Source organism: Ochotona curzoniae, unplaced genomic scaffold, assembly GCF_017591425.1.
Source record: "Ochotona curzoniae isolate NIBS_2020 unplaced genomic scaffold, NIBS_Ocur_1.0 contig_1274, whole genome shotgun sequence".
In the NCBI taxonomy this organism is placed as follows: domain Eukaryota; kingdom Metazoa; phylum Chordata; class Mammalia; order Lagomorpha; family Ochotonidae; genus Ochotona; species Ochotona curzoniae.
Window position 1 is genome coordinate 13,409,504 of NW_024465023.1, and position 17,943 is coordinate 13,427,446.

General features: G+C 38.1%; 1 protein-coding gene across 6 annotated transcripts in view; it reads left to right on the top strand.

The window, feature by feature from the left end:
• CASK (calcium/calmodulin dependent serine protein kinase) overlaps window positions 1-17,943 on the top strand; it is a 315,238-nt gene that overhangs the window by 224,219 nt on the left and 73,076 nt on the right. For 3 of the 6 annotated variants that reach the window (XM_040999655.1, XM_040999662.1, XM_040999680.1), the window contains exons 9-11: window positions 4,759-4,842; window positions 12,923-13,022; window positions 16,774-16,791. In XM_040999655.1, the coding sequence (XP_040855589.1) occupies window positions 4,759-4,842; window positions 12,923-13,022; window positions 16,774-16,791 (202 nt within the window). The remainder of the gene's footprint in view (window positions 1-4,758; window positions 4,843-12,922; window positions 13,023-16,773; window positions 16,792-17,943) is intronic. The other 3 variants (XM_040999671.1, XM_040999690.1, XM_040999698.1) reach the window with 1 other exon arrangement.

The following is a 17,943-nucleotide window of genomic DNA, read 5'->3' on the forward strand; positions in this document are numbered from 1 at the left end:
TGTGCAAATGACCTGTTAAGAGGTTGTCAGGATCGCTCTTGGATCCCACTGTATGTCTTTATAGGGCCTGGTGACATGGCACAGCAGTTTCAGCTGCTGCCTACAATACCAGCACCCCATTTGGGCACCACTTTAAGTCCATTTTGTTCCACTTTTGATCCATCTCCCTGCTAATGCAACTGCGAAGGCAGCAGAAAATGGCTCAAGTCATTGGGTCCCTCCCACTGGCCTGGGGAACCCAGATAAAGATCCAGGATCCCAGCTTCAACCTGGCCCAGCCCAGCTGTTGTGACCAATTTGTGATTGAACCAACAAATAAAAGATCTCTTTTTGTGTCTCCCTCTCTCTGTCATACTTTCAAATAAATAATCTTTTTTAAAAAAAGGTTATTTCTTAAATGGGCTTTCAGCCCTCTGATATTCTGTCCAATCAAACTATCCTAAATTTTTCTCCAAAATAGAATAAATAAGCAGTTCTTCGATGCCTATTATTTTTTCTTAGGTGTAAAATGAACAGGGCTTTTGAGGGGCATGGGTTCCCATTTTTCTTCCACTTTGCTTTTCCCCATGTCTCCATAATGGGAATATTTTCTTCATTAGAAACTAGTCTAAATGTGAAATCACAATGAAAATGGCAGTCACTATACTCACTTTTTAAATCATGTGGAAAAAAGTATGTGTCACTGTATCGCTTTCATTATCAGAGCTTCTCTTGGGTATAACGTGTTTATCTTTGGAAACTCTTGTCCCAACCACTGATTATAGTTCCTGTACTAAGTAATCTAAGCTTAACATGTAACAGATTCTGGCACCAGAAAAGACAAGACAATATCAGTAACTTCCATGAGAAAACGCTGGAAGATTATTAGCACTCAATGTTATAGTGATATCTGTACTACAGTTTCACGTCACTGCTTGTGACAGATGAAGATGGAAAAATTTCCTAAAATTGCTGTCTAATTGGTGAGAGCAGAGTTGTGTTGTACTTCAACACTAGGTCATGTACATCTGTAAGTCATTAACTGTGGTTGTAAGTGGTGTTCATCTGTCTTTGGTAGAATCACAAGAAATAAAGTCCTCTTCAAAAACTGTTTTATATCAAAGGAAAAATTGAGTTTTAGACCAAGTAATATGTGAATGTCTTATGAATACAGTATACCTGTTTAACAACTTCATTTGAATAATAGTTTCAAGAGGAAAAAGTCATAATTGAAGAATAATTCCATAGAAAACATACTTTTCCATTATATCTTTCTCACTACTTCACTTTAGTGAATGGAAAGCAAAAAAAAGTTACTAAAAATAGATTTCATCATCAGATATTAAGTAAACTTTCCAGTTTGTTAGAGAAAGACATGTCCAGGCTATGAAATAGATTTTGATATGCTACCAATATAACATAAAGACACAGAACATTCTCTTATTCTCAGTCCTTTGGCTAAATGGGGTGGACTTTTCTTGAAGTTCATTTTGTCTGTGTTTCATGTCCTTGAAGTTGGCAAGCTCTAGGCGGCTCACACACAAGCCAGGATATGTTAGGAGGGGAGAGAAATTCCGGCAGTTCCACAAGGTTATTCCTCAAGTCGTGGGATCCCTACCCAGTTTATCTCCTTTGCTCCAGCTTTGAGAGTTAGTTAGTTGCTTTTGTATGTAGCATCTAAGATTCTCGGTTGTCACTAGTGGTAGCATAAGGTGCAATCTGTTCATTCTGTTTCATGACTGGGTAGTCATTTTAACACATCATGTTTTTGGAACATCAGATTCCTTGGTATCAATAACTGACTAAAACGGGAAATTTGGAGGGAAAAGTGTTTATTTTGTTAAATAGGGACTATTTTAACAATCCACTGCAATGCCATTGGCTGCTCTGGAATCCACTCATGATGTGAGTCTAATGAAATCCATGAAACGTGTTCTATATATTAATAAGTATAAAAATATATATAAAAAAAGAAAACATGCCAAGTTGGTGTTGACCAGGATGTAGAGCAACTGGAACTCACACACTACTTCTGGCAGTACAAAATATTACAATCATCTCGAAAAAGCAGTTTGGGAGTTTCTTAAAAAGTTAATACACTTCTGCCATATGACCCCTCATTGTACTCCTTAATACCTAATAAACAGAAATGAGATATTTTCATTCAAATACTTGTACATGGATGATTCTGTCAGCTTTTTATATGTAGCAAGACAAAAATGAAAACAGCCCAGGAATACCACTTAGCAGCAAGAGGAAGTGAGCAGTTGACTTACATAGCCAAAGGATTCAATGCAAAATCATTAGAGTGAGTGCAAGAAGCTGGACAGTTACGAGCACATATTGAATGATTTTTCTTGTATAAAATTCTGTTGGCAAAAGAAAAAAATAGATCCACCACTGCCCCAGGACAGGGAGGGAGGATTGCAAAGGAGGTCAGTGAGCATGAGCACCGTCACGGGGGATGCTTTATATTTGTAGACATAATGTCATAACTTGCTTGAGTATCCTTTTTTTTTTGAAAGGTTTATTTATTTTTATTGGAATGTCAGATACACAGAGAGAAGGAGAGACAGAAACATCTTCCATCAGCTGGTTCAGTCCCCAAGTGGCCACAATGACCAGAGCTGAGCAGATCCAGAGCCAGGAGCCAGGGACGTCTTCCAGGTCTCCCACGTGGGTGCAGGGTCCCAAGGCTTTGGGCTGTCCTTGACTGCTTTCCCAGGCCACAAGCAGAGAGCTGGATGGGAAGTGGGGCAGCCAAGACACAAACCGGTGCCCATATGGGATCCTGGCACATGCAAGGTGAGGACTTGTAGCCACTAGGCTACCGCATCAGGCCCTTAAGTGCACATTTTAAATATGAAGTTTATTGAGTTTTTACCCCAGTAAAACTTTTAGGGGAAAACATGTGTTTTCACTCTCTGTGGTTTCTTTCACCTGTTTTATTTTCTCCATGTACCACCATCATTCTCCTAGATGACTGTATTAGTCTCCTGACTCATCTCTCTTTCTCTCTCTTCTTTTTTTTTTTTTTTTTTAATATTTTTTGTTTGAAAGGTAGAGTTACAGAGACGGGGTGTTGGGGAAGGAAGGAGTGAGAAAGGTTTTCCACCTGCTGGTTTACTCCCCCAGCTGGCTGCAAGGCTGGAGTTATGCCAAGCCAAAGCCAAGAGTCTGGAGTTTCTTCCAGTCTGCCATGTGGGTGCAGAGCCCCAAGCACTTGGGTCATACACCACTGTTTTCCAGTCTGTTAGCAGATCAGAATTGGAGCAAGTGGGGCTCAAACTGGCACCCATATGGGATGCCTGGCAGCACAGGTGGCAGCTTAATGTGCAGGACCATACAATGGCCGCACCTATCTGAGTTTGTTTTTTTGGTTTTGGTTTTGTCTTTTTTTCCAGCCCTATTTGCCTTCTAATCTGTTTTCAGCAAAGCACATAGAATATTTCTTTAAAACTCACTCAGATCATATCATTCCAGCTCAAGACCCTTCTGGTGAGTTCTCCCACTTCGAATAAAAGCTACAGGCCTTCATGGCCTAACCCAACCTTGTGACCCCTTGCATCTAGCCCAGCACTTCACTCACATTGATGTCACTCACATTGATGTCCTCTTACTTCCCCCAAATTCCAGACTCACTCCTCCCCTGGAGGGAGTGTGGCTGCTCTCTGCCCAGAATGCTCCCTCACATCTTTTGAATGCCATTTTCTCAGCAGGGCCTACTCTGACCGCCTTGTTTTGAATTGCAGTGCACTCAATCCCCTTTATGCTGATTTACATTTGTTAATTTCTTCCATGGTACCCTTTACATGTGCTGTAATTCACCTTTTACGTGTTTCCTCATCCTTTCCCACTAGACTGTGAGCTACATGAGGACTGATATCCGTGTGGAGGTTAACTTGCGTGACCCAAGGGCGTAAAGGCACGTGGTCTGCTCTCAGGAGAAAAACTTGTGAAATTAGTGAGCACTTGCCACACATCAAGCTTCAAGACACATTGACAAATTACGGTAGTTGCAAAATGGGGATAAGAACAACAATGGTTTTGAAACATATGTAAGGAATAGTTGGGGCAGCTGGAGGTATTGGCTCAGAATGGATTTCATTAGATCCATAATTCCCCTCTTCATGATAGAAGCATGATTGTTACGGAAAAAGTTATATATTTGCTCTTAGAACCAGCCTAAACAAGCCAAGTGCAGGCCCAGGCTATAAAAGAACATTTTCAAAGTTATACTTTCTTACAACTGTAATGAGCTTCTGTAAAATGATGATCTTTTGCTGGGGCAAAATCAAACACATATGAATTGAAGGGGATTCCACGTGAGGAAAATGGTTAAATCGGATGGCCTTGTAAGACTTGTCCTACTTCCAAAATGATATTTTTGTAGTGTAATTATTCCTGACAGCATAGGAGGTCAAGTCAGTTGTAGCATTCATTCTTCAAATACTTGTTTTAGCTTGCAAATCATGTCATAGGTCATTTCATACCTTCCTGATAATTATGTCTATTTTAGCCAGGTAGCCATAGATGAAAAAAAGTTAAATGGACTATTAATTCAGTTCTTTATTGTTGCTGAAAATAAAATGTTATTTTACTATCAGTTTCAACACTTCTCTCTCATTTCAGATTATTCACCAATATCATGGGATAAAAATTTTAATCTTCTAGATTCAGTACAAACTTTACATTTACAAATTTGAACTTTACTGTTAGTTGCAGATGAAACTGCTTTGCTTTTCTAAATGGTTATGTACACCCATGTTCTCTTTCCAGGAGCGGGATCGTTATGCCTACAAGATTCATCTGCCGGAAACAGTAGAGCAACTGAGGAAATTCAATGCAAGGAGGAAACTGAAGGTAAACTTTAACAAATCAACAAAACACCAGAAAAATACAGTTGTTGGCAGTGTTTTTATTCTTAGTTAGCGCACATAAACATATTCTAGTTTTGCCCATTGTTTTTCATTACGGTTAAGTTCTCATTTCCAACATTACCAACCATTTCAGTGAGATTTTGCATTTTAAAAATTGGCTATCCCTGTATATCAGTATGAATCACAAAACTAAATGATGCATGTGCAATAAGTCATGTTTTAAATTTCTCTTTAAAATTCATAGCAGAAATATAGTTACATTATTGTCAAATATGAATCAAGCTATGTTTCGTCAGATATTTTTACAGAAACTATTAGTTAAGTTCAATGATGTAGCACGGGCTTCGAATTGGGAGTAGGATTGAATAACTATTCATCACACAATAGTAAATATAGGCCCGGTGGTGTCACCTAGCGGCTAAAGTCCTCACATTGAAAGCGCTAGGATCCCATATGGGCGCCGGTTCTAATCCCGGCAGCTCCACTTCCCTTCCAGCTCCCTGCTTGTGGCCTGGGAAAGCAGTCGAGGATGGCCCAGGGCTTTGGGACCCTGCACCCACGTGGGAGACCTGGAGGAGGTTCCTGGATCCTGGCTTCGGATCGGCATAGCATCAGCCATTGCGCTCACTTGGGGAGTGAATCATTGGATGGAGGATCTTTCTCTCTGTCTCTCCTCTCTGTATATCTGACTTTCCAACAAATGAATAAGTCTTTAAAAAAAAAAAACAGTAAATAAAATCCCCGACTATCTTGAGCTGCGAAAAAATCTTTTTGGATCAGTTTTCTCACCGTGCTTTGTTAAGTCTTCTTATGTGTTTTTCTCCCCACTTACCATTCTCCCCCTTCTCCGCCTCACTAAAAAAGCAAAAAACAGAATGATTATCATCACAGATATAAGGAGCCCAACTGACTTTTTATTTTTTATTTTTATGGCTTTTTAAAAGTTTATTGTGGCACATTTTTTTTAAAGATTTGCTTTTATTGGAAAGCCAGATTTTACAGAGAGAAGGAGAGACAGAGAGAAAGATCTTCCATCTGCTGCTTCACTCCCCAAGTGACTGCAATGACCAGAGCTGTGCTCCTATCCGAAGCCAGGAATCAGTAGCTTCTTCCGGGTGTCCCACATGGGCGTAGAGTCCCAAGGCTTTGGCCTTCCTCGGCTGCTTTCCCAGGCCACAAGTGGGGAGCTGGATGGGAAGTGAAGCAGCCTGATACCAACTAGTGCCCATGCAGTATCCCAGGGTGTGCAAGGCTAAGACTTTAGCCACTAGGCTACCATATCAGGCCCAGCACTATTGACTTTTAAAGGTTCTGAGAAAGACCCAATGTAAAATAGTGGAGTGTTTCCAGGTGTGGGAGAAAATGCTGGAGGTTGTTAGGTATTTTCAGACCTGTCTGTCATTATTCAACTCATGAATTTAATGGATTTAATGAATGACTGTATACTACGCTAAATTTGTAAGAACATTTATGTGAATTTGTTGGAAACTATTAGGGCAAAATTTTGTTCTATAGAGCTGAACTGTCCAACATTGTATCCACTAGTCACATTCAGCTATTTTAAATTAAATGAATCAAACTAAAAGGTTTTCTCTCTCCCTCTCCCTCTAACTCTTCCAAATAATGAAATAAATCCCTTAAAGAAAATAAAAATCCAATAAGAGTAACAACAAGCCAGTTCTCTAGTCACAGCAACACATTTCAAGTGCTTAACCACTACATGTAGCTACTGGCTACCCTTCTGGACAGCGCAGGAAACAGTATTTCCATCACCATAGGGTATTCTGTGGATGAAATACCATTTTTTTTAACTCTAATGCTGCTTTTGGCCTTATATGAAACAGCTCTGTGGGGCTGAACCTTTCACTGCCCAAGTTCAGACATTACACCCAAGCACTCATACTTGACCCATCCCAAGAAGCACATACTGTACCTCTCCAAGTGCCACAAAATCAGACTTGGACTTAAAATAGCTGAAGTGGTGACTAAGATTCATTTGGCCAGAGCCAAGCAGAGAGGGGTCATGTGGATTCACCACATCCCTTTGCACGGCTATTTAAAGCCTTGAGACCCACCAAACAACTGGAATTAGGAACATCAGCAGGATCATAATTGCATTTATTTCAGCCTCTAGTGAGTCTGTATTCCTATGAGTAGTTCAGTGTTGCAGTGTTACACTCACTGTCCTCAAGGAGCTAATTCCCATTCTGTCACCCTTGAGAGCTTCTGGAGTGGAACTGGCATCTGCCCTGATTTTCAGAGCTCCTTTTCACAAATGAACAGCCACCCATGCGGCATCTGCTCCTCAGATGGCAGACAGCAGCTTGTAAGTGATTAAAAGGGAAGTTCACTTATGTCAATTGAAAATTATTTTCATTATTTCGCCTGAGAAAACAAATGTTTGGTGTCAATGGCAAGAAGAAATAGGAAGAGTACAGCATTTTTTTTTTAAGTACACTCTGTCACTTCATTGTCCTGGATGGATTCTGGTCTGATCGTAGCTGTGTAACTTTGAGCAAATTATTTCCATTTTCTGCTTCATTTTGTCATATAGAAAATAGAGATAAAGTCTCTTGTGGTACATGAGTGCCAGCACCATTTGTGGAGAAGGCTATTATATCTTTGTTGAATGGCATCAACACTTCTGACAAAAATCAGTTGACAAGAAATATAAGGGTTTATTCCTGAACTCTCAATTCTGTTCCAGTTAACTACATATGTAGCCCTGTACTAGCACCACAGTGCCCTGCTACCTGTAACTCCCTAGGAGATACTAAAGTTGAAAGTTTAGTACTCCATCTTTGTCCCTTATTTCAAGAGTATTTTGGATACTGTAGAAGATTTATACGGTCGTGTAAATTTCACAATCCGTTTGTCATTTGCTGCTAAACCTTTGACAGGGATTATATTGAATCTGTAGACCAATTTGGAGAGAATCGTCATTTTTACAATATTGAGTCTTCCAACCCACGAGCATTAGTTATCTCTTTCTCTAGATTTTAATTTCTCTCAGGAATGTTAGTTTAACTTGTTAGGGGTTTTTTTTTTAATTTATTCCTAACTATTTTGGTTTATTATGCTGTTGAAAATGGAATTGTTTCTTAATTCATTCTAAGATTGTTATGGTCAAAAATGCTGAGGTAAGCCAATGGAGAGAGTAGTCTTTTCAACTAAATACCTCTGAGTTATACACCATAAAATTATTTGATTACACATCTAAAATAATAAGTTTCATTTCATGGACATTTCACAAAATCCACCTTTTTCTACCTTATGACAGAATATTCTTAAATACAGGCTTCCACTGCAGCAGACTTGCCAAGATTTGACACGTTGCCATCAGTAGCAGTTGATAACTGTACCACACAATCAGGGGATCCCGTCTGCTTCAACCCTAGGGGTACATGTAAAGTTGTATAGCTTGAGAAAACTCCGTGGGTAATTCTGTTACATCCACCGTATGGAGAGTTTTGTAAGAGTCATTATTGTCAAGTACAAATTTAATAGTTATATGATATCTCAGTGTATGTTCAAATCATAATTTATCAACTGATGCAAGTGGCAGCTGAGTCTAGATTTTGCCTAGCAGAAGTACATTTTGTGTGTTCTTAGATAGTGGCTGTTTTACTAGCATAGTTGAACCTTTTCCTCAATTTGAAAGTCTTAGTTATTCATTTGACTCACCTAACTGCCTCTGCTGAAATGTCAATAATTACTCATTATTGGTTATAATAGTACCAGTGCTCCACAGTCAGCAGTTACTCCTGTTTGTATTCATTCATTTCTTTTTGGCATTTAACCGCCCCAACAGGCTCCAGAAAGCAACAAACTCCTAAAATTATTTGGATAATCAGAAAACATTAAGATCATTTTCAGATTATCTTCAAAAGCATAGAGTTTAAAGAACCCCACATGTGGTGTGAATTATTATTGCACACTTCTTTTGATTCTCCTTTTCTTTTTTTATCTTATCTCTGTGAATAATGGAAAATTTCTTTTCCCTTTTAGTTGCCAGACACTTCCAACATTGAAGGTTTTCCTCCTTGTATTTCATACTAAGCTCTGACATTCTAATTTCTTAAGTAAAGTGGAAATTATCCAGAAACAATACTTCCTTCCCCAAAAATTCCTATGATCCTGAATATGGAACTAGATATAAAGTATGTTGTTTAGGACAGACTGTGATGTAGGCAGCATGGGAAATCCGTGGGTCCCCACGGGAGAATATCCCAGCTCTGACTCTGAGGGTCACCTCCTGAAGGAATTTATTCATCAAAGGGGAGTCTGAGGGTCCAAGGTTGTGTATCAGGAGGAAATCATTCCGACAAATTATCTGTTTTTGCTTCGTGAATTATCTCTACCCTAGAAAGCATGTCTCCTTGCCGTGAAGTATGTCAGAAGAAATTCTCTATAAATGGATGCAATATTCTGTCTTTAGGTGACATGATTGTAACCAGTCTAGAAAATGATGAATTGAAACCATGCAGTTGAATTTAGAGTATAAAGCCCATTTATTCTCTCCATATGTTAAAAAAAAAAAAAAACAAGGGAAATTTCTGGTAATTTTCTACAATTTTCCTTCATTGATTTTGAAAATTGTAAAATTAGAGCTGCATGCTTCTCTGAATTACTAATTGGTCTTTTGTATTCCTGAACTGTGCACAGCCGGAGAAAGTTTGTTTAGCAATGCTGTTTTCCAATACTTTAATAATAAGCAATTACAACTTCAGGTTTTTTTTTTTAACAAATTGTAAATAGTCTTCTTAACTTTATTTTCACTCTTAAAATATATTGAAGTATACCTTCAAGTAGAAAACTTCTTTGTCAGGACTTTAATAAACCACAGAAGTTGAAGAACTACTTACATACAATGTGATTTTATGTCATCGTAATTCTCACAGGCTGTACAATTGTGAGAATGTAAGACAGAGATTGGAAAGCAGGAACCAGAAGGCCAAATCCAACTTCTGCTCTTTTTTTTTTTTTTGTATAAATATTTATTGGAACACAGCATTGTACGTTCATTTACATATTGTCTATAACTAAAATGGCAGAGTTAAATAATTACAGAAGAAATCACATCATAACCTTCAAAGCTTAAAATACTCACTGTCTAGACCTTTATAGAAGAAAAACTGTGCAGATGTGGCACCACCTTCATCTTTCACTTAGGACATGCATCATATATCAGGGTCCTGCCAATATTTCCAGTCCAGCTCACCTAGAAAGCAGCAGGTAATTGGCCCAATTGCTTGGGTTCTTGCCACCTTTGTGGGAGACCCAGAAAAATTTCCCAGCACCTGTCATCAGGCGTCTCTCTCTCTCTCTCTCTTACCCTGACTTTCAATAAAGAAATATTTCTTGAAAACATTGGTGTCCCAGACCTGGCATAATGGTTTATCAAACTAATGCTCCGCCTACAACACCAGCATCTCATATGGGCACTGGTTGGTGTTCCAGATGCTCCACTTCTGATCCAGCTCCCTTTTTATAGTCTGAGAAGGCTGTGAAGGATGGCTCAGGTCCTTGGACCCCTGCATCCATGTGGGAGAACCAGAGGAAACTCCAGGCTCCTGGATTCGGATTCACTAGCTCTGGCTGTTGCCTCTGTTTTGAGAAGTGAACCAATTGATGGAAGACCTCTCTCGCTTCCTCCCTCCCCCTTTCTCTTTAAAGCTGCCTTTCAACTAAATAAACTAAACTAAAATAAATAGGACCCAGCGCAGTAGCTCAATTGGCTAATTCTCCACATTTGAGCTCCAGGATCCCATATGGGTGCTAATTCATGTCCTGGCTGTACCACTTCCCATCCAGCTCCCTGCTTGTGGCTAGGGAAAGCAGTGGAGGATGACCCAGGTCCTTGGGAGCCTATACCCATGTGCGAGACCCAGAGGAAGCTCCTGGCTCCTGGTTTTTGATGGCCTCAATTCTGTCTGTTGGCACCACTTGAGGAGTAAACCAGCGGATTAAAGCTTTTTCTCTCTGTCCCTCCTCTCCATCAATCTGCCTAATAAAAATAAATAAATCCCTAATAAAAAAGATAAAGTGAAATAAAATTAAAATTTTACTTTTAAAATTGTAAAAACTGTTGTCCTCTGATGTAGCAGACATTTTTTTTTTAAATTCTGGGAGTGGCCAATGCACCTCAGTTCTGTCTGCCCTTGCTGAGGTCTAAGGTGACACCTCAAAATGCTGTGCCTCTCAGCCTCAGTTTCCTCATCTTCACTGTGAGTCATCTCTAAGTTGATTCTCAAATTCTAATAAAATTCTGTGGATCCATGCACTATTTCAGAATCATTTTAGCTGTTTTACGTAGTAATTTTGCATTGGATGTTTGAGCCATGTGTGGTTGCTGAGCTTATTTAGAGAACTAAACAAACAAAACTAGTACCCTTAAATCACATGAATTAGGAAGTTAGTGCCATTGTTTCCAAAAAATTGCCTCTCAGCAGATTATTAAATAGTATTTTGTTAATGGAATAAATATTTGTGGATCTTTGTAATATTGGTGAGTACAGACTTCGAAATACTAAGCATAGTTAAGCTCAGTTGACATTCATTTGGAGCTCAAAACATCTTTAAAACTCTGGTTTCAGTGCGTGGGAAAGATTATGATATGTAAAAATTCCATTTCAACCCAGCATTTAGGGAACATGTATACTACATAAAGTGAAAACAAGCTTCTCTAGAAAGAAGAACTCGACACAGTACTGTTTCTTCGGTGTGGTAGCCCTAATCCTGTGTGAGAACTTGTGTGTTAACCCTGGCAGTCTACCAGTTGCCTGGGATTGTAGCATTAGGATCACTTCTGTGTTTTGTTTTGTTTCTGTGCTTCTCTTTGGACAGTCTGTTTTTTGGTTTATATAAAGAAACTATGACATGATGTCCCAAAGAGTGAGCTTTGTGGAAATGTGTTTTTATTTATAGATACTTACTAACAAATGCTTCAACATAAAAGAGTTCTCTTTCCTTTCAGAAAAATTTTAAGAGCTTAATGTCTAAAATAATATTTAAGTGACTTTGTTTTTAAATGGTAAAAGAGCACTTCTACATAGACCAGCAAAAAACTTGGCTCCTGTTCTAGCTGTTAGTAGTGTTAGTAATGATGGGCATTTACAAAACCCTTTGTCATTTCAAAGCATACCCAAATACATTAGGACTTTTGACATTCCTGTGAGGAAGATACACATTGGATTTTTGTTGTGTTTTATTTCTGTATGTCAGTTTTGACATCTTTACAACTTAAAAAAAAGTACCTAAAGAAAAGAAAGTGTAAAGGTGTTAAATTATTCACTCAGTATCACATAACTGGAAAGTGACAAACCTGGACAGCCAAACCAGCACTTTCATTGTTCTTCCTGCCCCTGAAATAGCAACTCCCAACCTTTCCCACTCAACAGTCCTAAGGGGAGGCAGGCACTCAATATGGCCATGGCTCGCAACTAAGAGTCAGGAGGCTGTAGGTGACTTAGAAGAGTCACATGTAGTTGATTCTGATACGTAGCCTGATTGAGAATTATCTTATAAAAGACAAACATAGTCATTGTTACAAAAGAAAAAAGGGTAAAAAAAATTGAAAAAAAAAAAGTGTTTATAATTGTACCACCCAGAATAGATGAATAGTATAAACATTCCGATGGGTGTTCATTGTTTTATAACATCCTTATTACCAGGGTTATTGTTGTCGTCGTCCCCAAAAAATGAGATCGTGCTATATATTGCTTTAAAACCTTTTTCATGCAATTCGTCACAAACATCTTTCTCTTTCATTAAACAGCCTTCTGAAGTAGCATTGTATAATTACTGCAGAATAGTCCATTGTGTGGTATGTGCTTGAGTTCAAGGTCTGAGTGCTTTCATACACTTTGGCAACTCCCAGTAGTAGTATTTGATATATGCACGTGTATTTTAAGGGAATTGAACATTATTTTAAAAACCACCTCTCTTCTAGCCATCATTTCCAGTGTGTGAGTATTTGTCTTTCTGAATACTCCTTAAGTGTCTGTTAATGAATCTTTTAATGTTTGTGCTTTAATAATATGCTTTTCATCTCTTGGCTTTAGGGTGCAGTACTAGCCGCTGTTTCAAGTCACAAATTCAACTCATTCTATGGGGATCCCCCTGAAGAGTTGCCAGATTTCTCCGAAGACCCTACCTCCTCAGGTAATGAGATCATGTATTCATTCACCTCTTTATGTGAATCATTTTGACATCCACATCCTTTCTGTTACCCTTCTGAATAAACTTCTGTAAATTTAGGCAAATCCTCTTAGGTACTAAGGAAGTTTGTCAGCAACCAAATTCTGTTTACATGTGTCTTGTTCCTTTTCATCTTAATACCAAAGTTGCTTTTCCCTATACAGCAAAACCAACATTCACTTTTTTCCTTTTACCTCAGTAATATTTCTTCCCCTTTCCACATTCCAGACCCAACACTTCACTTCCTCTAATGCAACATTGTAGTTGGGCTTTTTGGATCTTTCTGATTATCTTCTTCCTCAACAAAAACTTCAGATGTAAGGTTTTTTTCCCCCCATGTCGACTATATTACATCAGACTTCAGGATAGCACTACTTGATGCAGATATTGATGCATGTGTGTGTGTTTGAGTTTTTACATTTTATTTATATATTTACTTACTAAACTCCTGAATTATGTGTCTTCTGGCCTCAGCTCAGTTGTGTGGTTGACTTTTGTGCTTCTCATATGATTTTATTATTCTTGATCTGACTTCTTCAATACTCACATATTCACACTGGACTCCAGGCCAAGGACTGTTCCTGAAGCCTGAGTTAGGTGTCCATCTCACAGTTAGCAACACCAAGAGAAATAATGTGCTGGTGCCTTGACGCCTTGCCCTTGCTGGGCCCATGAACATCTGTCAGTGTTTATACTTCTTCCTTCCTGTTTATCCACGTATATACACAGTCACTTATGTACACATTTAGCAACTCAGAATTTCTTACCAATCAGTATGTGCTTATTCCTTGTGCAAAATGAGACAACCAAATTTCCCACTCCTGCAGGTGTCTAGTTCCCCCTTTTGACTTTTACCAACCAGGATGTGGCTCTTCCTCTTTTGAATGAAGGTGATTTCCAAAAACCTTCGCTTAGAGAAGGCTTTTTAGAGAAGAGGCTCTTGGTATTTGCTCTTATGTTCATTTGGCAAATAGCCAGAGTCCCTACCGTGTGATGGACAAGGACACAGTTATGTTGACAGTTGTTATATCCAGCACTCCTGATTATTTCGTATTTGTCTTTTTTCTTCCCATTTATTTTATTTCCTGCACTTGTAATAAATTGTTCGGTTAACCAGAACTGTTCTATCTTCTTCTCAGACTCAAGTTATAGTTGAATCTATTTCACGAGCATAGATTCAGTAATGGTTCATATGTCATATTGCAACTAAATGATGCAGTTGCATACTTCTAATATATTTAGGATACATCTCTCCAAGATTTTAACTACCATTTTCAGCTTCAGAAATGAGCCTAAAGTGCAATATGGTCCTTGCAGATGACTTCAAAGGCAGATATTATTGTCCCTTAATGTTTTTCCTCAGCCTAGCATGGAACTAATAAGCTCTTTCTTAACCATTGCTTTTGAGAAGAGTCAGATGTATCCTATAGGCCTATAGGAGTGAGGAACAATTTTTCTTCCAAGGATCATTTGGGTAATTATATTATCCTTTGTAAGCCATACAAAATTATCGACTTAAAAATTAGCTTGCTGTGCATTTACTGAATATCAGGTCCTATCTGCAATTACCTTAGTAGGGCCAGACTAAATGATTTCTTGAGCCTGACATTCCCCACTCCTGCTTTGGAGAAAGGAACTATCTAGAGGGATAGATGTGTATGTCTTCCAGTCAATACACCTTTACTCCTCAATTCTCTTATGTTTTTCAAAATAATCTTTAAAGGGTGTGGTCGAAATAGTTCCTGATTATAATAGTTTATTATTTTTATTCTGTTGGAAAGGCAGATTTACAGAGAGAAGGAGAAACAGAGAAGAAAGATCTTCCATGCATTGGTTCACTCCCCAAATGGCCACAATAGCCAGGGCTGAACTGATCTGAAGACAGGAGCCAGTTGCTTCTTCCATGTGTCTCCCACATGGGTGCAGGGTCCCAAGGCTTTGAGCCATCTTCCACTACTTTTCCAGAGCATAAGCAGGGAATTGGATGGGAAGTGGAGCAGCTGGGACAGAAAAAGGTGTCCATATCGGATGCCAGTGCTTAAAGTAGAGGATTGACGAATTGAGTCATCATGCCAGCCCTGCCCCCAGTAGTTTATCATTTAAACAACAAATTTCTTCTATCATCTTCCAGGTAGCCTGTAAGCATTAAAATTAGTAGTTTATAATTAGATATTTCTTCTTCCCTTTCCTTTTTTGCATTGACACCCCACTTCTTTTTAAATTTCTGGATCTTCTAATAGTTCCTATCTTCATTTGGCATGCTAAGTGTCTGTCATAAGCATCTTTAGATGATATTAAAGTATACCACAAACTAAAAGATAAAATAGTATGTACATACCAAATACTAATTACCTACACTACATGAAAAGTAATACTTTGAGGAGATTCCTTATATTTTTCTAATTTCACATAGCCATCAGGAATAATTATTCACGTATTCCTAAAAGTAATTTCTATTACCAAAACCACTTAAAAGGAAGCATTCTACTACTATGGTTAGTCCTAATTATCAAAAGCTGTTGCCAGCAATTATTGATTTTCCTCAACTAAAAATTATGCTCGTATGATTTGTTGCAGAAAACTGGTAGTATGTTTTATCTGGAATCATATATAGCTTTATGCTTTCCTAAATTAAAGCATGTATGTTTTCATTTCATTTTCATGTTTTCATGATTTCATGATTTTCAACCCTAAATTCTTCTCTGTTTTGTACCAGTGCTAAAGTTCTGTGTCATTTATATTCGCCAAGTTACTCCTTCCAGTGTCTTTCTGTTTAAATTTGTGTGAGTTTGTTTCACAACACAGAACACCAAGCACTTTTCATCATTGCCTGAAAGGTTGTCCAAGCCAATGACAAAAAGACCAAAATAATAGAACATGTGCTTGTTTACAAGGTGGGATTGCGGGGAATGGGGAAGGAAAGGACAAAAGAGAATGAACACACAGCATGAGGTCAACCAGCTGCCCTTAAGATGCACTGTTTTCCTTCTTTGCCTAATACCTTTTCTGTTCTTCATGTGAAATGATAATGATAGGAAGGTTGAGTTTTTTAATGCCTTTTATTGGCAAAAATCAAATTTGGTAGTCCTAATTTGGCTCCAAACAAAAATCTTAGCATTTTGTGGATTTCTGAAATCCCAGAGTCTGAAGAAAAGTGATAAAGTTGCCTGCTCATAAAATGCAGACTATTATTTCTATAAATTAAGCCTTATCTTATTTAATTAAAGGAATTTAATTTGAAAGTAATATGTACATCTAGAAAATTTCAATATTTACAATGATAATTTTAAAACTCATCAGCTTCCTAATTTGTCATCTAAAGCAAAGGAAAGTATGTTTATTTTCATTATTTACAGTGTGAGACAATTTTTCTTTTAAGGCTACTTTTGGGTTTAATTATTGGAATTCAATCTGTCATGCATGTACAGATTCATTGAATTTAATCTCAGGATCAACAGTATATTGTTGCTTTGTTAGTTAATATTACAGTATGCAAATTTTCTGTTGCCTTTTTTCAATTCAAAACAATCGGAATCAGAACCCAGTGTTTGTTGTCAGATCGTGAGCAGTCCCAGTGCTCATACTCGTGGGACACAAAGATTCTTTGGGGCCAGCTGGGGGCTCAAGCTTCCTGTGGGTCCAAGCATTGCTTGATAACCTGCTTGCTCTAAATTCATACTGTTTGTTGTTTGTCCATATGCTGCCTTCCTCCTAGGACTTCTAGCAGCAGAAAGTAGGTATCCCTTTGTTTTCCTCTCAGGTTTATCTTTTATGCAAAAGTGTTTGGCTTTGCATGGTTCATAATTAGCTTGACTTCTTCCTTCGCTGTTTGTGTTTAGATATGAAGTATGAATTTTAACACTGCCTGATTGTAAAATAAAAAGTTGGATATATTGATTTCCTTAAGCACAGTTACACAAATAGTATTAACTTCTTAACTTTCATCAGAGGAAAAAGAGGCAGTGTTAAAATTTTAACTATATTTAATATTGATTATCTCACAAATGAGTTTCAAACACGAATATTTTAATTCTTGGAAAAGGGTAACATTTTGTTTTATAGTTTCCTTTCAAGAAAACTGTCAGGGTAAGTGAATTTTCCTTTGACAATTACGTAGACTTAATTGATTTTTATTTTCCACTGTTACTGAGTCCATTTTCAGTTTATTAATCTGGAGCTCTGAAGTGATGTGTCTTAACAACTTTGCCATCAGAAAGGTTTATAAAGGAATAGCATAATGGCAAGATTTTAGTTACAGAGGAGTGTAACTTGAATATGTGGAAGCATTAAAATGTAAAAAATACGTAACGCACACAATGGAATACATGTAAAATCAAGGCAGTCAGCATGAGATGGGTGAATTGTATGAGCATTCTGGTTATGATAATTCAGTATATTACAGGTCTGTGAAGCATTACCAATGGAGAACCTGAGTAAAACACACTGTACAAGGGATCCCTCTATATTACTTTTAACAAATGCATGTGAATCTATAATTATCTCCATAAAAATCTCAATAATCAGGAAAGCTTTTTAGGTTCATGCTATATTTACTGCAAGAAAAGTATACAAGAAGATTCAGAGATAATAAGAAAATCTGAATGCTAATGATTGAATTCATTGTCATATTTTTAGCATTAGTTGCTTATATCTAAAACCGCAGATAACTTAATACCAGAATCTTGCAGGATACTGGTTACTGTTGCTTTGTGATAAATTGCCATCAGCAGTGTTTGTCAAGCCACAGTATCTATGGGTCAGGAGAGTTGTAGCTCATCTGGGTGCCTGACCCAGGATCTCTGCAGGGTGATCCTCCTGGCAGCTCACTCACATCGTTTGCAGGGCTCTGCAGAGAGCTCTTCCCAATACGGCAGCATGCGTGCCC